The 17253-nt window shown below is 42.5% G+C and overlaps 1 protein-coding gene across 4 annotated transcripts in view; it reads right to left on the reverse strand.

The window, feature by feature from the left end:
• Positions 1–17253, reverse strand: part of ACSM5 (acyl-CoA synthetase medium chain family member 5) — a 34420-nt gene that overhangs the window by 10835 nt on the left and 6332 nt on the right. For all 4 annotated transcript variants that reach the window (XM_045072139.1, XM_013055118.2, XM_004750271.3 and 1 more), the window contains exons 2-10: positions 15559–15771; positions 11990–12200; positions 10774–10981; positions 8435–8578; positions 6145–6298; positions 4889–4968; positions 2937–3060; positions 2270–2350; positions 2024–2125 (exon numbers count right to left, since the gene is read on the reverse strand). In XM_045072139.1, coding sequence (XP_044928074.1) covers positions 2024–2125; positions 2270–2350; positions 2937–3060; positions 4889–4968; positions 6145–6298; positions 8435–8578; positions 10774–10981; positions 11990–12200; positions 15559–15771 — 1317 coding nt within the window. The remainder of the gene's footprint in view (positions 1–2023; positions 2126–2269; positions 2351–2936; positions 3061–4888; positions 4969–6144; positions 6299–8434; positions 8579–10773; positions 10982–11989; positions 12201–15558; positions 15772–17253) is intronic.

Consider the following 17253-nt stretch of genomic DNA (forward strand, 5'->3'; position numbering starts at 1 on the left):
CTTAGGCCTGATCTTAGGATCCTGGGATCAAGCCCTATGTCAGGCTTTCTGCTCAGCGGGGAGTTTGCTTCTCCCTCTCCCTCTGCCTCTGCCTCTATCCCTACTTGTGTGCTTTCTCTCTCTCTGTCAAATAGATAAATGTCTTATTAAAAAAGTAACGAGGGGCGCCTGGGTGGCTCAGTGGGTTAAGCCTCTGCCTTCGGCTCAGGTCATGATCCCAGGGTCCTGGGATCGAGCCCTGCATCCGGCTCTCTGCTCAGCAGGGAGCCTGCTTCCTCCTCCCTCTCTGCCTGCCTCTGCCTACTTGTGATCTCTCTCTGTCAAATAAATAAATAAAATCTTTAAAAAAAAGTAACGAGACACACAAAAATGAATACTTATAATCCTATTTACATAAAGTTATTTTTTAAAAAGGCAAAAGTATTCTATTAGCAACAACAAATAATTTAGCAAAAGCTGATGGCTTGGGTATTGACTGTTAGAGAGCCCAAGGGAACTTGCTGGGGTGACAAGAAGGTTCTATATCTTGATAGCAGTGGTGGTCACACAAGTGTATATAGGTGTCAAAAGTCACTGACCTATACGCTTGTCGTTCTTGCCCATTGCTGTAGACTTAGTGGCATGAAGAAGTCACTCAATAAATAATGAATGAATAAATTATTAATAAAAGTCAAGGATTTGCTATTGCCTACAAAAATGATTATAAGGAAATAGATTAAAATTTTAAAATTACCTCTGCTTAATGTATTATTGCATTACTGTTTGGGTATTTTGTTTTGTTTTGTCTTTTAAAGATTTTATTTATTTATTTGAGAGAGAGAGCATGAGAGGGGAGAAGGTCAGAGGGAGAAGCAGACTCCCCATGGAGCAGGACTCAATGCAGGACTCGATCTCAGGACTCTGGGATCATGACCTGAGCTGAAGGCAGTCACTTAACCAACTGAGCCACCCAGGTTTTTTGTTTTGTTTTGTCTTTATTTTATTCTGGCTGGTAAGTTTCTGTGACTTTAAATGAAATATGATGAAAGACTATCTCTCTTGTAGTTATAGAAAAGCCACAAAAATTCATTCTAAAAACGAATGGACTGATTTTCACTGTGTCTTCCAGTGCTGTAGCTGAGCGATGGCATCATATACACACCAGGTGGAATCCCTAATAAAGCCATGGTTCTTGACTTCGGCTCCACATAATCCACATCATAGGAAAGTCTGATCTCATCTTTGATCTCAGTGGGGCCCGAGTATCAGTCGTGCTTTGAAGCTTCCAAGGTGTTTCTAGTGTGCAACCAAAGCTGAAACCATGTCAGTAGAGATTTACAGAGAGAGTGTGGCAAAAACAAAGCCCATAATAAACACTCACTGAAGCAGGCATGAGGGAGAGGTCATTCCTGGATTATCATAGAAATTCAGACTAGAGTCCTTGGACATAATAAGCTCTGCCAGCTGACTCCTCTCCACATAAGACTTAAGATAAAAAGAATTCTGAAACTAGGCTCTGATACAAATTGCAGTTTGACTTTTGTGAAGTCCCTTCTCTTCTCTGAGCTTCAATTTTCTCATCGTTAGGGGCACCTGGGTGGCTCAGGTGGTTAAGTGACTGCCTTCAGTTCAAGTCATGATCTCGGGATCCTGAGACCCAGCCCCACATCGTGCTTCTTGCTCAGTGGGGAGTCTGCTTCCCCCTCTGCCTGCTACTCCCCGCTGCTTGTGCTTTCTTGTGCTCCCTCTCCCTCTCTCACAAATAAAGAAATAAAATCTTTTTAAAAAAATTGTCACCATTGAAATGATGGGGTGTCCCCTGTGTTATAAATTTGCACTCTCAGACATATCTGTGCTTAAATCCATGTCCTGGACACACTAGTTGCTTGACATTGGATAAGTCAATCTTCTCATTTCCTCATCAATAATAGTGCCAACCTACCTCATGCAGTTATTGTAAGGGTTAAACAAGTGTTTATAAATCTCAGAACACAATGCTCAGCACACAGAAATCACTGTGAAAATGGCATTCCCTGCCACTTACCAAATAGCAACTGAAGAAACAGAAGGGGCGGGTGGGCCTGACTCGGACAGCAAGATTCCCCTCTTGTCCTGGAGGCAGGATGTTGCCCTCATCATCCACGATCTGGCAGAGAGATCAGAGGGCCGTGTCTGGATATCTGTGCAGCCAGACCACCCCAGCAGCTGAGCCTGCTGTCGCTAACCAGGACATGCATTTTGCTCTCCTCTTTGAACCAAGCCTCACCAACAGTTGGGCAAGGCTGCCTACCTGCACATCGTAAGGTGGGGACGCTTTCCCCATGGATCCAGACTTGATTTTCATGCCTTTTGGATTGGCACAGATTAAAACCTGGAGAGAAAGCAGTTCCAGAAAGGTGGAGATGTATCCCTGTAGCTTCCTCCTTCCTGGTGCCCAGCTTTTCTCTCGCTCTCCCTCCTGCCTCTCCTTCCCTCTCCTACTCACTCTTTCTCTCCCTTCCTTCTTCCTCCCTTCTCTTCTTTCCATAGTCAACAAACATTTATTGAATGTTATACTGGACACTGACACATAAAGAACCAAATGTGTCACTAAATCAAAAGACTCAGTTGACCCTTCAACTCTCTGCTGCCCAGATGGCTATGGGCAATACTGGGTAAGATCTTTGGGTCTGACCAGAGACAGAAAGAGGCTGTCCTGGTGGAGACAAATGGTACCCGAGGCCACGAGAGTAGGTTTTCTTGGCTATGGTGTCCTTGTGAAATCATTTTATCAGCCAAAAGGGAAAAAAAAAAAACTGTTATCAGCTTCTCCCAGGGGACAGGGCAGTCCCTGACAGGTGTGGCAGCTGGGAAGGCAGAGGCTCTGAGAGCTGGTCATCTCCACCATATGGAGATGGTGGCTGAGGGCTTGGGTAGAGGTGACCTGTGGCAGGGACCCGGGCTCCACTAGCACTCACTGTTTCAGACTGGCCATAGCCTTCGTGCAGTTCCAGGCCCACATGGCTCTTCCACTTCTCTCTCACGTCAGGATTCAGTGCCTCTCCTCCAGTCAAACAGTGCCTCAGGCTCTGAAACTGGTACCTTTCTCAAGTGGAAAACAAGACCGCCTGTGTCAGGATCCCTGCACCCAACACTGTACCCCCAGTATTACTGCTCAGGTCTAGACATCTAAAGCCACTGGAGGATAAAGTCCAGGCTCTTATCACCTATTCCAAGTGCCCCATCCTCTGGCTTTGTAGGCATATTCCTCATGGGCAGGTAAATTTTTTAAAAAATCAATCTTATCTGATTTTGGAATAAAATCAGAACCTTGTATTGTAGGTTTTAGTATAACATAGCAAATTCAACGTGAACTGGCCAAAATCAGTTAAAAACAAAATGAAAAAAACAAAACAAAAACAAAAACAAAATGATGATAAATTGGTTAGAACAACCACCTAGTTAAAAAAGATAAACCGATTACATGGGGCACCTGGGTGGCTCAGTTGGTTAAGTGTCTGCCTTCAGCTTGGGTTATGATCTCAGGGTCCTAGAACTGAACCCCACATCGGGCTCTCTGCTCCACAGAGAGTGTGCTTCTCCCACTCTCTCTGCCCCTCCCCTTCTGGTTTGTGTTCTCTCTCTCTCTCAAATACATAAATAAGATCTTTTTAAAAAGAAAAGATAAATCGTTACAAATTTAAAAGGTAGAAAGTAGTCCGGTAGGAATGAATCAGTTGCAAATTTGTAGGGCAGAAAGGAGCCCCCTAAGAATCTGACAATTCTAACAAATGGGCCCCAAATTCCTACAGATATTAAATACGTTATAAAACCACCCCTCCATTCAACAGATTATCCAAAATGTAAAAAATGAGTGGTTGCAAATATATTTCAACAATTTTTCCGCTTTGGATAAACTTGGTTTGACTATTAATTAATACTATCTAGTAGCTTTCAACAAAATTGTTCTTAAATCATTCCGAGTTTGCTTACAGTTAAAATAATGATCTTGAAGTGTACACAAGAGATCAATGAATGGGATAAATTCTTAAAACAAAGAATTCAACAGGGGAATCATGTAAAAACTCCCCCTTAGGTTCTTCAAGGACAGATACATGCGATGAGCAAAGAGAACAGAAGAGGCAGACATAGATCAGTCAGTGAGTTACTGAAGAGGCATAGGTCTCTTTCCACACACCTCAGCAACTAGACTTGTCCTGCTATCAGATGTTGCTTTGGACGCACCCAGGATGGGAGCCACATGCACATAGTGTCTGGTTGCCTTCTGTGGGATACCCAATGACATTCACTCAGAGAGTGGCTGGATGGAGTTCATATGGGGCTGAGGGATGGAACATCTATTGTGGTGGGCTTGCTGGTCCCACCAGACCTCAGGCCCTGGCCACAAATCCCATTCCACAGGTGGCTAACAATTACCCAACAATTTCTCCATCCTCACACAAGTAGCAGACATATTGCTGAGAGAATGGCCTGTGCATGTATGATGGAGAGACAGCCCACCTCAAGTGCTAAAATTCCAGACTATCTTAAATCTATCCAATTCCATCTGGATACAAATTCTTGGGTAGGGAGTGGTGGTACAGAGGATTTTTATGGGGCATGTGCAAAGGATATAGAAGTGTATGCTTCAGCATGTGTGTGTGTGTGTGTGTGTGTGTGAGATAGAGGACCACAGATATATATAATATTCCAGATATGTATTCTATATGGAGAGAAAGAATCACAGACGTATGTGTATATGCATGTGTGTGTGGACATATATAGAGAAAGAGAGAGAGAGGGAGATGAGACAGGGACAGAGTGAGAGAAACAGAGTCGGTATGAGAGGGTGGGTGTGCATGTGGGCATATACTGCTGTATATTCACATATTTAGGTCCCCAAAGCACCAGACGGATGGGCTGGCTGTACCTGGTGAGATCCTCCTGTACCAGCAGCCGGAAGATGGTGGGAACACAGCAGAGGGTGGTGATCGGGTACCTGGAGAGAGTCTAAGCAAAAACAAAGGACAGAAGATCTCAGAGGTACTGGGGTGGAACTTCATGGAGATGGAGCAGGGAAACTGGATTTTAACTACTCTAAATATATCATATAAGTGAACCATACTGTATCTGTCCTTTAGTGGCTGGCTTAGGTCACTTAACATAATGTCTTCAAGATTCATCCATGATATAGCATGCGTATTCCTTCTTTTTAAAGGCTGAATAATATTCCATTGTATGTATGTGGTACATTTTGTTTATCCATTTATCAGCCAATGGGACTTGGGTTGCTTCCACCTTTGGGCTATTAGTAATAATGTCGCTCGGAACACGGATATACCTAGCTGACATCTTGACCACAACCTCATGAGAGGCCCTGATTCAGAACTAGCTATTAGGCTGCTCCCAGACTCCTGACCACCAGAAACTGAGATAATAAATATTTGTTTTAAGCCACTAGGTTTTGGGGTAATTGACTACCAAAGATAACTAATATACCATGTAAGGCCTGGGGGCAATAGAGGGAACAAGGCATATACTGGCTGATCAAGCCCTCAGTGAATAATGATGATGGTGAGCTTGACTGTGGCAAAGATAATCAACGTGTTAAGAACACACTCTGGGGGGCGCCTGGGTGGCTCAGTGGGTTAAGCCGCTGCCTTCGGCTCAGGTCATGATCTCAGGATCCTGGGATCGAGTCCCGCATCGGGCTCTCTGCTCGGCAGGGAGCCTGCTTCCCCCTCTCTCTCTCTCTCTGCCTGCCTCTCCATCTACTTGTGATTTCTCTCTGTCAAATAAATAAATAAAATCTTAAAAAAAAAAAAAAAAAAAGAACACACTCTGATTATTATTTTCACCGCAGTTTTGAAAAATAACTAGGGTTTTAACAGGAGCATAGGGAAGAAAGTGGTAGACGGAGAAGAACCCAATGCAGGAAAAAACAGAATATGCAGATATATGAAATTGTCTTATTTCTAAGGATCTAGTTAGAGGATAGGCAATAATTGAAGGTAGAAAGGTGGGCAGGAGTCAGATTATAGAAGGTCCTGGGAGACATTTTGTTTGCTATCCATACCAAAGAAGCCTTATGGTCACTTATTCATGCCTTTTCTCCTGCAAATTCAAAACCTAAATTCCACTCATCTCATTTACATCCAACACACAAGCCGTGTTTTTGTTTCTTACATTCAGAATAATCTTGGCATCAACTCGGGGCAGCTCATGCACAAAAATGCAAGATCCATTAGGCCAGGCAGAGAAGAGGGTCCAAGCTGCCTTAACCCAGCCAGTGTCAGACGTGTTCCAGAAGATGTCTGATTTGGTCAAGTCCACCCACCGCCTGCCAAAAATTAAAGAACGTCAGAACCCTCAGCAATGCTTCGACCTTTAAAAAGGATTACATTTCACCTTCTTTGGAACCTCTCCCACAGCGAGTACTCACTTGTGGGTATGACAGTTATCAAATCTGTACAAGAACCATAGTCAGTCTTTGTCTCAACAAGCATTTATTGAGCATATTCTTGCTTTTTATGCCCTAAGGGAAGGATATAGAATTAAAAAAAAACAGATTCCATGCCTTCAAGAGTTCACAGTCTAGTGGGAGTGGTCTATAAGGGGACACATAATCTCCATACAATGTGATGAGGGCACTTTCTTCATCCAATACTTCTTCTGGACTTGGCATTAGAGTGTAGGAAAGAATGATTAGTCTTGCTTTGGGGGGCTTGCAGGTTGGTAAGTATAAACATCAAGGAGGCCCCTGGAGAACAAGCTTTCATAGGGTTAAACCAATAGCTTTATGCAATTACAGAGAATGGGCACCAAACCCAGAGAAAGAATGGAGATGGAATCTGAGAAATGCTTCCCCAGAGGAGGTGGGGTCTAAGCGAGATGTAATGATGCACAGGAGCTACACTGGGGAGGCAGAGAAGGAACCACATCCCAGGAAGGGGAAGCAGTACCTGCGAGCATAGAAAAGTGATCATGTTCTGCACTTGGATTTGGGGACATATGGTCTCCGGTCCTCAACCTACCTAGATGCTCTTCTTGGTCTTCTCCTCTGAGTTTTCCTTGCTTCTCCCTTTGTTGTGGAAAGGCCTAAGGCATTCAGTGCTGAGGCCTCTTCTCTTCCTAGTGTCCATTACTTTTCACCGATCTCATCCAATCTCATGGCATTAAGTACTACTTTACTGATAATTCCACCACGAATCTTTCCCACTAACTCTACACATGAATCTCCAACTGCCTCCCCGATATCTCCATTCTCAACTCAGGGTATGGAGATGTCCACCATGCGTCTCAAACTTACAGTGCCAAACACGGAGTCCTTGTGTTCCACCAGACAGTTGATCCCAGCCTCCCCGCTATCAGTTAATGCTTCTGGTTGCTTGGGCCATAAATCTTGGCATCATCCCTGACTCTTCACTTTCTCTCTTGCTTTATGTCAAACCCATCAACAGATCTTTCCAGGCCTACATTCAAAATACATTCAGAATCGTAGCTCCTCTCACTCCCCCTGGGGAAGCCTCCACCATTCCCTCTTAATGCACTGGCCTCTGAAGTCAGTCTCTACTTCATCTCTTGCCCCCTACAGTTGATTCTCAACACAAACTCATGAGATAACCTTTAAAAAAAAAAAAATCAGATCAAGTCACTGCTCAAAAACTCCACTGTACTTCAGAAAATTAAACATAGAATCACCATACAATCCAGCAATTCCACTTCTGGGAATATAGCCAAAAGAATTAAAAGCAGAGTTTTGAATAGATGCTTATATCCCCAAGTTAATAGCAGCACTAGTCAGAACAGCCAAAAAGATGGGAAGCCTCCCAACTGTCCATCCATGAGTGACTGGATAAACTGCATTGGAATGTCACATATATGGGACTACTGTTGAGCCTTAATAAGAAAGGAAATTCTGACACATGCTACAAAATGAATGAAACTTGAGAACATTACACTAAGTGATATAAGTCAGACATAAAAGGAAAAATATGTATAATTCCACCCACAGGCAGCTCCCAGAGTAATCAAATTCAGAGACGGTAAGCAGAATGATGAATGTCAGGGCAGACGCGAGAGGGAATACCAAACTATTGTGTAATGTGTATTATGTAATACACATGGATTCAGATTTGCGAAATGGAAAAAAGTTCTAGAGATGGATGGTGGAGATGATTGCAAAACAATGTGAATGTCCTTAATTACACTGAAGTTTAAAAATGAAAATGGTTAAAATGGTAAATTTTAGGTGAAGCATCTCTTACCACAATTAAAAACAAAAATAAAACCAAAAAACCTCCCATGGCTTCTCACCTCGCTCAAAGTAAAGCCCAAAGCCTTCAGATACTACTGGATTTGCCACTTTGTTAGCTCTCTGACCTCAGTCTTACCACTACGTCCCTTACTCACATTCCTCCAGCTCACTCCCTACTTTCTGTTCCTTGGACTCAGCAGATGAACTGTCCCTTGGTACCTTCCACTGGCCACAAAACCCAGTCCGTAGCTGGCCTGGGAGTGCTCAACCATCTTGGGCGCTCCGGTGGTGCCACTTGTGAAGTAGATGGCCAGAGGGTCTTGACTCTTGGTCCTCACACAGTTGTGCTCTGTGGATGCCTCGCTGTAAGATATAAAAATCCTCGGTAGCATTACAAGTAGTAAAAAGAGTCGTAATAATAATAATATTTATAACAATACTGGCCACCATTTTAATAGATACTACTACCATGAGGCACTGTGCTGGATGCTCCAGCTTGCATCTCTGAGGCCTACAATGACCTTCCGGGGTCAGTACAACCATCGTTAGCAGCCTTTGTAAATAAGGAAATGGTGGCTCAAAAATGGTGCAGTAACTCTGTCTGAAGTGCCTGTGCTCCTCCACTAAAGCAGGAGGACCTTCTGGAAGAACATGCCCGTTTCCATGCCTGTGCTTCTTCACACTGGGCCACAGCCTCACCCCCACCTCAATTCCCCATAGTTTAGGGCTGAAGGGTTTCTTCAATTCAGAGATTTGAGATCTGGGCAATTCCTAAAGTTCTGTGATCTGGAGAATCTTCTCTCCAACTGGGTCTCAACCCTGGCTGCACCATAGGAACACATGGTTAGTTTTTAAAACAAATCCCATCGCTAACGCCCCACCCTAGAGAAAAACCAGAATCTTCAATGGTGGGCTAGGCATTGCAATTTTTTTGTGGGGGTGGTTTTATTTTTTGCTTTTTGTTTTTGAGAGAGTGTGTACTTGAAGCGGAGGGGCCAAGGTTGGGGAGGTGGTGGGAAGAGGGAGAGAGAGAATCTTAGGCAGGCTCCATGCCCAGCACAGAGCACAACAAAGGGCTCCGTCCCACAACCCTGAGATCATGACCTGAGCTTAATCAAGAGTTGGATGCTTAACCGACTAAGCCACCCAGGCACCCCTGTGGGGTTTTTTTGCTTTTTTTCTTAAAGCTCCTCAGGTAATTCTAAAGATAGCTGAAACTGAGAATCACTCAGCTAGGCCAACCTGACAGCTCATCAGAATCATCTGGGCAGATCTTTTACAACACAGAGTCCCGGGGCCTTTGCTCAGCTATGTCCTGTTAAGTCAGTCAGATGGGGGACCTTGAAACCTGAATTTAAAACAGCACCCAAAGATAAATAGCTAAATAAAATTTTAAAAAGAGAATTTTCCATAATTTCATGGTAGAAAGTTTACTTTCTAGAGTAGTCAAGAATAATCTGAAGAGTATTTACCATGTCCATGCAAACTTCGAAATATATCTTTTGTACCTAACTTTATTACCTACACATGTTAAATATTTTCTGTTTCAGTTTCTGCTCCTAATCATTATACTGAAATATAATAATATATGATTAAAAAGTCATATGTTGGAAATATAATATTTTGGAAAATATAATACATTATTTATAATGCATGGTTATGGGTCTTATACTAAAAATTGGGACACATCTAAGAGAATGCAGCATATAGTCCTTTTTCAAATGAAGATACTAATAGGAAACAAATGTTGATATTAGTAAAGGAAAAATGAATAAATTAAATAAAGTAGAACAACACCCAGGTGAATGTGAGGCAGTTGGTCCGTGGGACTTGTGATTTAATGGTGTAGACCCCTGGCAGGGCCCCTTTTCGCTTCTGCCTCTGATCAGGACAAAATCTCAAATTCCCAGGTAGGCTTCCACCAGGGCATTGCTCAAAGACAAAGGGCTTTTGGTTCTGTTTGATGTAATTGCCTGTTCGCATCTTATATAAGTCAGTTATCAGTTCTTCACCTGTAAAATTGGGTTAAAGTGCATTTCATAGGGTTTTTTCCAAGGATTAAATAAGATGATGTATGATTCATTATTGGGCTCTGAGCACCAAACACAACACTTAAAACAAAACAGGTCTTCATCACATCTGTGGTACATGAATGAATGTATGTAAACGCTTACCCAGCACTATGCCTAGCATACACTGAGCACACAATGCATGGTAGCTATTATTATATTGCTAACTGATCACCTACTATGCCCTAAATGCATCATATGGGTTCTCTCGTTTACTTTGGCTCATAGCTCTGCAACCACTATCACCAATACTGAAGCAAATGATGCCCACAAAAACTAAGGACGATCGTAGTACTGCTCAGTGAGTGACTTTGAAGGATCTTAAGGTGGTCACCAGGATTAGGTCTCAGGTCCATCTGGGCCCTACATTGAGTGCTCCTTTCTGGTTTACTCTCTCGCTGTAGTCAGTAATGCATTCCATCTCCTATTGTTTAAGGGGGAAAGCCGTGGCCTCCTCTTCATGTTGTCCTTTAGAGAGCCCCAACCTACCGGAGGAGTTTCCTGAAGTTCATCCAGCCTGGGCGACTGCTGTCTGATACCAGTAGTTTGGACTGGAGGAAGGGACAGTCAGCGTTAATGGCATCCACCCGCGGAGCCAGGGAGTCAGTGGTGATAATGGATTTGGCCCTGGATGCCTGCAGCCGATATTTGAGGTCCTTCTCTGTCAGCTGAGAGACACCCGGGATCATGACAGCCCCTGGCATCAGAGAGAGAAGGGATATTTTGGGGGGGGCAGCAGGGGAAGACCCTTATGAAGAGGTCCAGACCAGATACCCCCCTCAGAGACAGGAATAGGAAGAGATTAGAAAGGGGTGGAATGGCTGAACTGGAAAAGGTAACAATAATGATAATAATGAAATCCAGAATATGTTTATGGAGGAATTACACATGCTAAGAACTGTATGTGCATTATTTCACTTAATTCTCACAACTCTGGAGAGTAGGTGCTATTATTATACCCATTTTGCAGATTAAAACTGCAACAACGACAACTAAGACAGACACTTAGCCTTAATCAAATGGAATAACTTGCCCAAGATCACATGGTTAACATGCTGTAGAGCTGTGATAGTGAATCCAGGAGGTAAGCCTAGGGGTCCATTATCTCCAATATATTAAACTGCCTTAGACATGGCCTAGCTCTATGGTCTTCCCTGCCTGCATACAAAAGGCTACAACAAATCCTAGTGTTGAGAGTGGATCTCTTGGGGTGGGAGGCAGGAGGGTAAGTATAGTAGGTGGGAGCTCCAGCACTCCTGTAAGTTCAACCAAAGCCATTCTGAAGGAAGCTGAGTCCATCTTTTCTCAAGGAGAAGGGAAGAGTAAGCAAAAAGTAGGGACAAATTTTAGTCAGACACCTGAAAAACCACCTGAGTATCTCAGAATGGAAGATGAAAGACCCCACTGAAGCCAGCACTCTCATTTCACAGATGAGAAGAAAGAGAAGCACTTGCCACCCCCCGTAATGAGGCATGTGAGCTCCAGTTTACTCCAGTCCCCAGTGCTCCCTATTGCTTCACAATGACCTGCTTTCATCAGTTACATTACCTTCTCACCCTTGTGTTCAATCAAGTTTGTGATTGTGGGGCAAAAGGGAGGTAAACAAATAGGGTTTGATTTTCTCCATCTCCCAAACCATGTGACTATGCAAAGCTCTGGCAGGTGGTATCCGTCCCAACTGGTAGCTTCAGCTCTGCTCACTGACCTGTCCGTATGCACGCCACGCTGACCAGCCACCACTCTGGGAGCCGCGGGAGCACCAGCATCATCCTGTCCCCAGGCTGAAGGCCGCACATACCCTGGAGCACATTAGCCGCCTTCCTGGACTGCTCCCCTAGCTCCTCAAAGTTCCACTTGACCTCTGTTCCCTTGCCATTGACCCACCAGAATGCAGGGATCTGGGGCCGGTGCCCAGCCTAGACAGCAGTGTAGGCAGAAAAGAAATAGAAAACATTTCTTGAGAATTTTTGTTTGCTTGTTGTTTTTTAATTTTTTTTTTTGTAATTACTAGTCACAGGGTTCAAATTCAAAACAATGAAAAGATGCATTGAGAAGTCTTACTCCTATCCTTACGCCCATCTACCCTGTTCCCCACTTTACCTGCCTCAAATGTGACCAATATTATTAGTTTCTTGTAAATCCATTCAGTATTTAGGCAAATAAGTATATTCTGTTTTCCGTAACACCTTTTTAATGCAAAAGGTAGCATATGATTCATACTGTTCTGCGTCCTCCCCTTTTTTTGAGCTATAATTCTCATACCACAAAATTCACTATTCTGAAGTGCAAAATTCAGTGAGATTTTTAAAGATATTATAAAGTGGGCTTTGTGTTAACCAATAGTTTTGCCATCTAACTAACATGAGTGTTCTGAGCATGTTGAAACTAAGCAAAGCTACTCAGTAGGTTAGGTGTATTAAATGCATTTTCCAATTATGATATTTTCAACTTAACAATGGGTCTTTTTTCACTTTATTTTTTAAATGATGTTCAGTTAGCCAACATATCATTAGTTTTTGATGTAGTGTTATTCAACGATACAAGAAGCAGTAATCAAAAATCTCCCTAAAACCAAGACTCCAGGGCCAGAGGACTTCCTAGGGGAATTCTACCAAATATTTAAAGAAGAAATCACACCTATTCTACTGAAGCTGTTTCAAAAAAAAAAAAAAAAAAAATAGAACTCATTCTATAAGGCCAGCATTACCCTGATCCCAAAACCAGGCAAAGACCTCATCAAAAAGGAGAATTACAGACCAATATCCCAGATGAACATGGATGCTAAAATACCCAACAAGATCCTGGCCAACAGAATCCAACAGTACATTAAAAGGATTATCCATCACGACCAGGTGGGATTTATTCCTGGGATGCAAGGGCTGTTCAATATTTTAAGTCAATCAGTGTGATAGATCACATTAGTAAAAGAAAAGACAAGAACCTTATGATCCTCTCAAATGATGCAGAAAAAGCATTTGAAAAAATGCAGCATCCTTTCCTGATTAAAACTCTTCAGAGCGTAGGGATAGGAGGAACATACCTTCGTATCATAAAAGCCATCTATGAAAACCCCACAGCAAATATCATTGTTAATGGGGAAAAGATGAGAGCTTTTCCCTTAAGGTCAATTCAATGGTTTTTAATATATTCACAAAGTGGTATAATCATTGCCATAACCTAATTCCAAAACATTCTCATTATCCTAAAAAGAAATACCATACAGATTAGCAGGAGCTCCCTATATCCACCTCCCCCCCTCCGCCAGCCCTTGGCAACCACTAATCTACTTTTTGTTTCTATGGATTTGCCTATTCTGGATATTTCATATGAACAGAATCATATAATATGTGCCAGCACCACTAGTTGGAAAGATGCTTCTTTCCTCCCTAAATTTACTGGCACTTTTGTTGAAAATCAACCGACCATAGATTTATTTCTGGACTCTCAATTCTATCCCATGCATCTATACTTGTCTTTTTACCAGTGCCACACCTTTTTTTTTTTCTCACAGTCTTTATTACTGTCACTTAGCAGTAGATTTTGAAATAGGGAAGTGCGAGTCCTATTGTATTTATCATGACTGTTGTGGTTATTTGGTGCCCCTTGCCTTGCCACATGAAGCTCTGGACAAGATCATCTATTTCTGCAAAGAAGTCTACTGAGATTTTAATAAAGGTTACTTTGAGTATCTAGACCATCTAGACCAATTTGGGATATGTTTTGGGGTTTGTTTGGTTTTTTTTTTTTTTTTGCAGCTTTATAATTTCTGCTTCAATGGAATCAATTCTAAAAAACATACAGTTCAACCCTGTCAAAGGCAGACTTCAGTAAGCTCCTAAATGCATACATAATGGAGAGGCTAATATTTTCTGGTTGTTCCTGTTTCCCGAAAGTTGAACTTCTTCAGATGTTTTAGACTCTTCCAAAAACTATCATCAAGGGGTATGTTATTTTTGTATAATGAGGTAATCTCAGAGCATTCTGAGATTCACCCAAATCTTTAACGGGTGCTTCTTTAATAAACACTCCTGACATATTCCAGCCTTTGGTTAGTTTCCAGAGTTCTAAGAGGTTCATTCTGGTTCATTTTCAAGATTTTTATTGTTGTTGTTTTTACAGAGGACAAAATTTTAGAATGTCCTTATTCTATCATTTTTGCTGATATAACCCTATTTGTATATATCTTTAGAAGAAATCCTCCAAGGATGATCCCAGTATGGATAAAGAGCTCAGATTATATAGACAGGAACAGGGCACCCCAGTTCCATCTCCTACATATGCTTCTCATTTTATTCTCACAACAACTCCAGGAGGCAGATGGTATGACTTCCTTTTTAGAGGTGAGAAAACTGAGATCCAAAGGGCTTAGGGCATGTATCCAAAGACCATGTCTAACGGCAAAGCCACCTTCATACTTTACTATATCCACTAACAGTATACTTTCACTGAATCTGCGAACAGTATTATTTTCCTCACTGTTTTTCTTTACACAAGCTCTTCTTAAAATTAATATAAGTAAATTGCATGGAGATAAAGTTTATAGTCTCTTACTATAAAAGGTTAGCATCCTTAACATAAAAAAAAAGTAACTATAAAATACAGAGACACAACAGACACCTAAGGAAGAGAAAAAAAAAAAAAAAAGGAAGTATATGCTCAGAGACACACAAAGAAATCAAGATAATCTTAATTCAATTCTAAGTATCTGCTATGATCTGTGAAAAGCTCTGAGCCTCAGGCATGCTCTTTCCTTATTTAAAAGGGAAATATAGGGATGTCTAGATGGCTTAGTCAGTTAGGTGTTCAACTCTTGATTTTGGCTCAGGTCATGATCTCAGGGTCGTGAGACTGAACACCACGTGGACTCTGCACTGGGTGTAGATCCTACTTCAGATTCTCTCTCTCCTGGCCCTCACCTCTGTGCTCTCTCAGTACACAACAGTGAGAGCAATATTAACGATAGAGTATCAAAACAAAATTTTCTCTTTCACTTGATCAGAATGATGGGAACGGAATCAAAGAGGGCATAACTGTCTCAACTCTGTGATGTGTGTTCAGGAATATGAGACACACTGGGCTAAGTACCTAAGGCTCATGAAACTTGGTCATAATTCTTTTTTTTCCCCCCTAAGGATTAAATGCTAACAGTTTGTTTTAGGACTTGCAAAATTCCCAAGTCAAAATGTCCACCTGTGTTGTAGCCTTGAGTCACACTGGGATAACTAAGGCAGCCTCTGCGGCCCAAGAGGGACACTAGGACACAGTGGGCTTCACCTTTTCCAGCTGACTCCACATGTCCAGCACATCATGGGCAAAGTTGAAGTACTCAGGCACTGGCTGCCTCCCCAGGCTGATGGCTTCCCAGGTGGCCACAATCTTCTGAGGGTCAGGTAGAAGTGGCTGCTGAGGCCCACAGAATCCCCGGGCATTTCTCAGCACCTGGAGGACCCATCCTCTTAGCCATAGCATCCTGCTATTGCCTGCAGCCTGTTTCAAAAGAGAAGAGAGAGAACGTGACCTTGAATTCTGGGTTTTGTGGGGAGACTGAGATAGAGGAGAAATCTGCAGTCAGCCCCAATGGTGACTACAGTACACGCCAACTTGTAAACACAGTCGTGGGCTTTAGTCTTAATTCCACAGTGTGATTTAGGTCATTTCTTCTCTCTGAGCCTGAGATCCGTCCTTTCTACCTCTCACGGCCTATGGATCTCTGTGGGTCTGAGATCAGTTAACTCAGAGCCCACTTCTCAAGGCTTCCCAAGCCCACTTTCCCAAGGTAAATCCTGAACTGGCCTGACAAAGCCAACAAAGTTCTAGGGCTTTATGGAAATATAATGTGAGCCACACATGTTATACACAATTTTCCAGAAGCTTCATTCAAAAAAAAGAAAGGAAAGGAACAGGTGAAATGAATTAAAATAGCATTTTATTTAGCCAGTATGAAAGATTTTTTTTAAAATGGAGTCATATATGTTAAGGGTTGAGCCTGGAGGCCATGAAGGAAGTGGAGCTTATTCATGTCCTCACTGGTAGAACCTCGAACTTTTGAACTGCACCAAACCACAAATACTCCAAGGACTCAGCCTGAACACCGGCAACTTGCTACACAGCAGGAGACTGTTTAGTGATAGCCTTAGCAATCAACTATACTCAGTCAAGATTGGTTTTCTGCCACCAACATCAATCAAAATTCTTTGTAAGCAATATATACAACATTCCCTCTTGTCTTTAAAAATCCCTTGCCCTTTGGGGCACCTGGGTGGCTCAATCAGTTAATCATCTGACTCTTGATTTCAGCTCAGGTCATATTTCAGAGTCATGATCTCAGGGTCATGAGATCAAGCCCCACCTTAGCCCCACAGTGGCTCCATGCTGGGTGTAAAGGCTTTTATAAGATTCTCTTTCTCCTTCTGCCCACCTCTCCTCTCTCTTAAAAAAAAGAAAAAACAAAACAAACAACAACAAAACCAGAACAAAACACTTGCCTTTTGTTCCCTGGAGTATGGGGGGGGGTGGGGTGGGGGTGGGGGCTGGTGGCACATTTGGGTTGCTGCCCAAATCTGTGTTCTCTGAATTGCAATTCTGAGACCTCCAAATAAACATTTTCATTTTAGCTTTGCCTCTTTTCTTGCTCAACACTGGCTATATCCTATAATTTCAACATGTAACCAGTGTAAAAAGATATTACTAAAGAGATATTTTACCATTTTATTTTATTTTTTTGTACTAAGTCCTCATAACACAACATTTATTTAACACTTACAAGCACACCTCAGTTTGGACTAGCCACATTCCAAGGGCTCAGCAGCCGCAGGTGGCTACTGGCTACCATACGGGACAGGGCAGTCTCGGTGTCTTGCTATTCAAAGTCTGATCTACAGAACAGCAGCATCAGCATCATCTGGGAGCCTGGGACACCTGCAGAACCTCAGACTCCACCCTAGGCAGGGGGAATTAGAATCTGCACTT

The sequence above is a fragment of the Mustela putorius genome, unplaced genomic scaffold (genome assembly GCF_011764305.1).
Source record: "Mustela putorius furo isolate JIRA1106 unplaced genomic scaffold, ASM1176430v1.1 tig00004007_pilon_pilon_pilon, whole genome shotgun sequence".
NCBI lineage: Eukaryota > Metazoa > Chordata > Mammalia > Carnivora > Mustelidae > Mustela > Mustela putorius.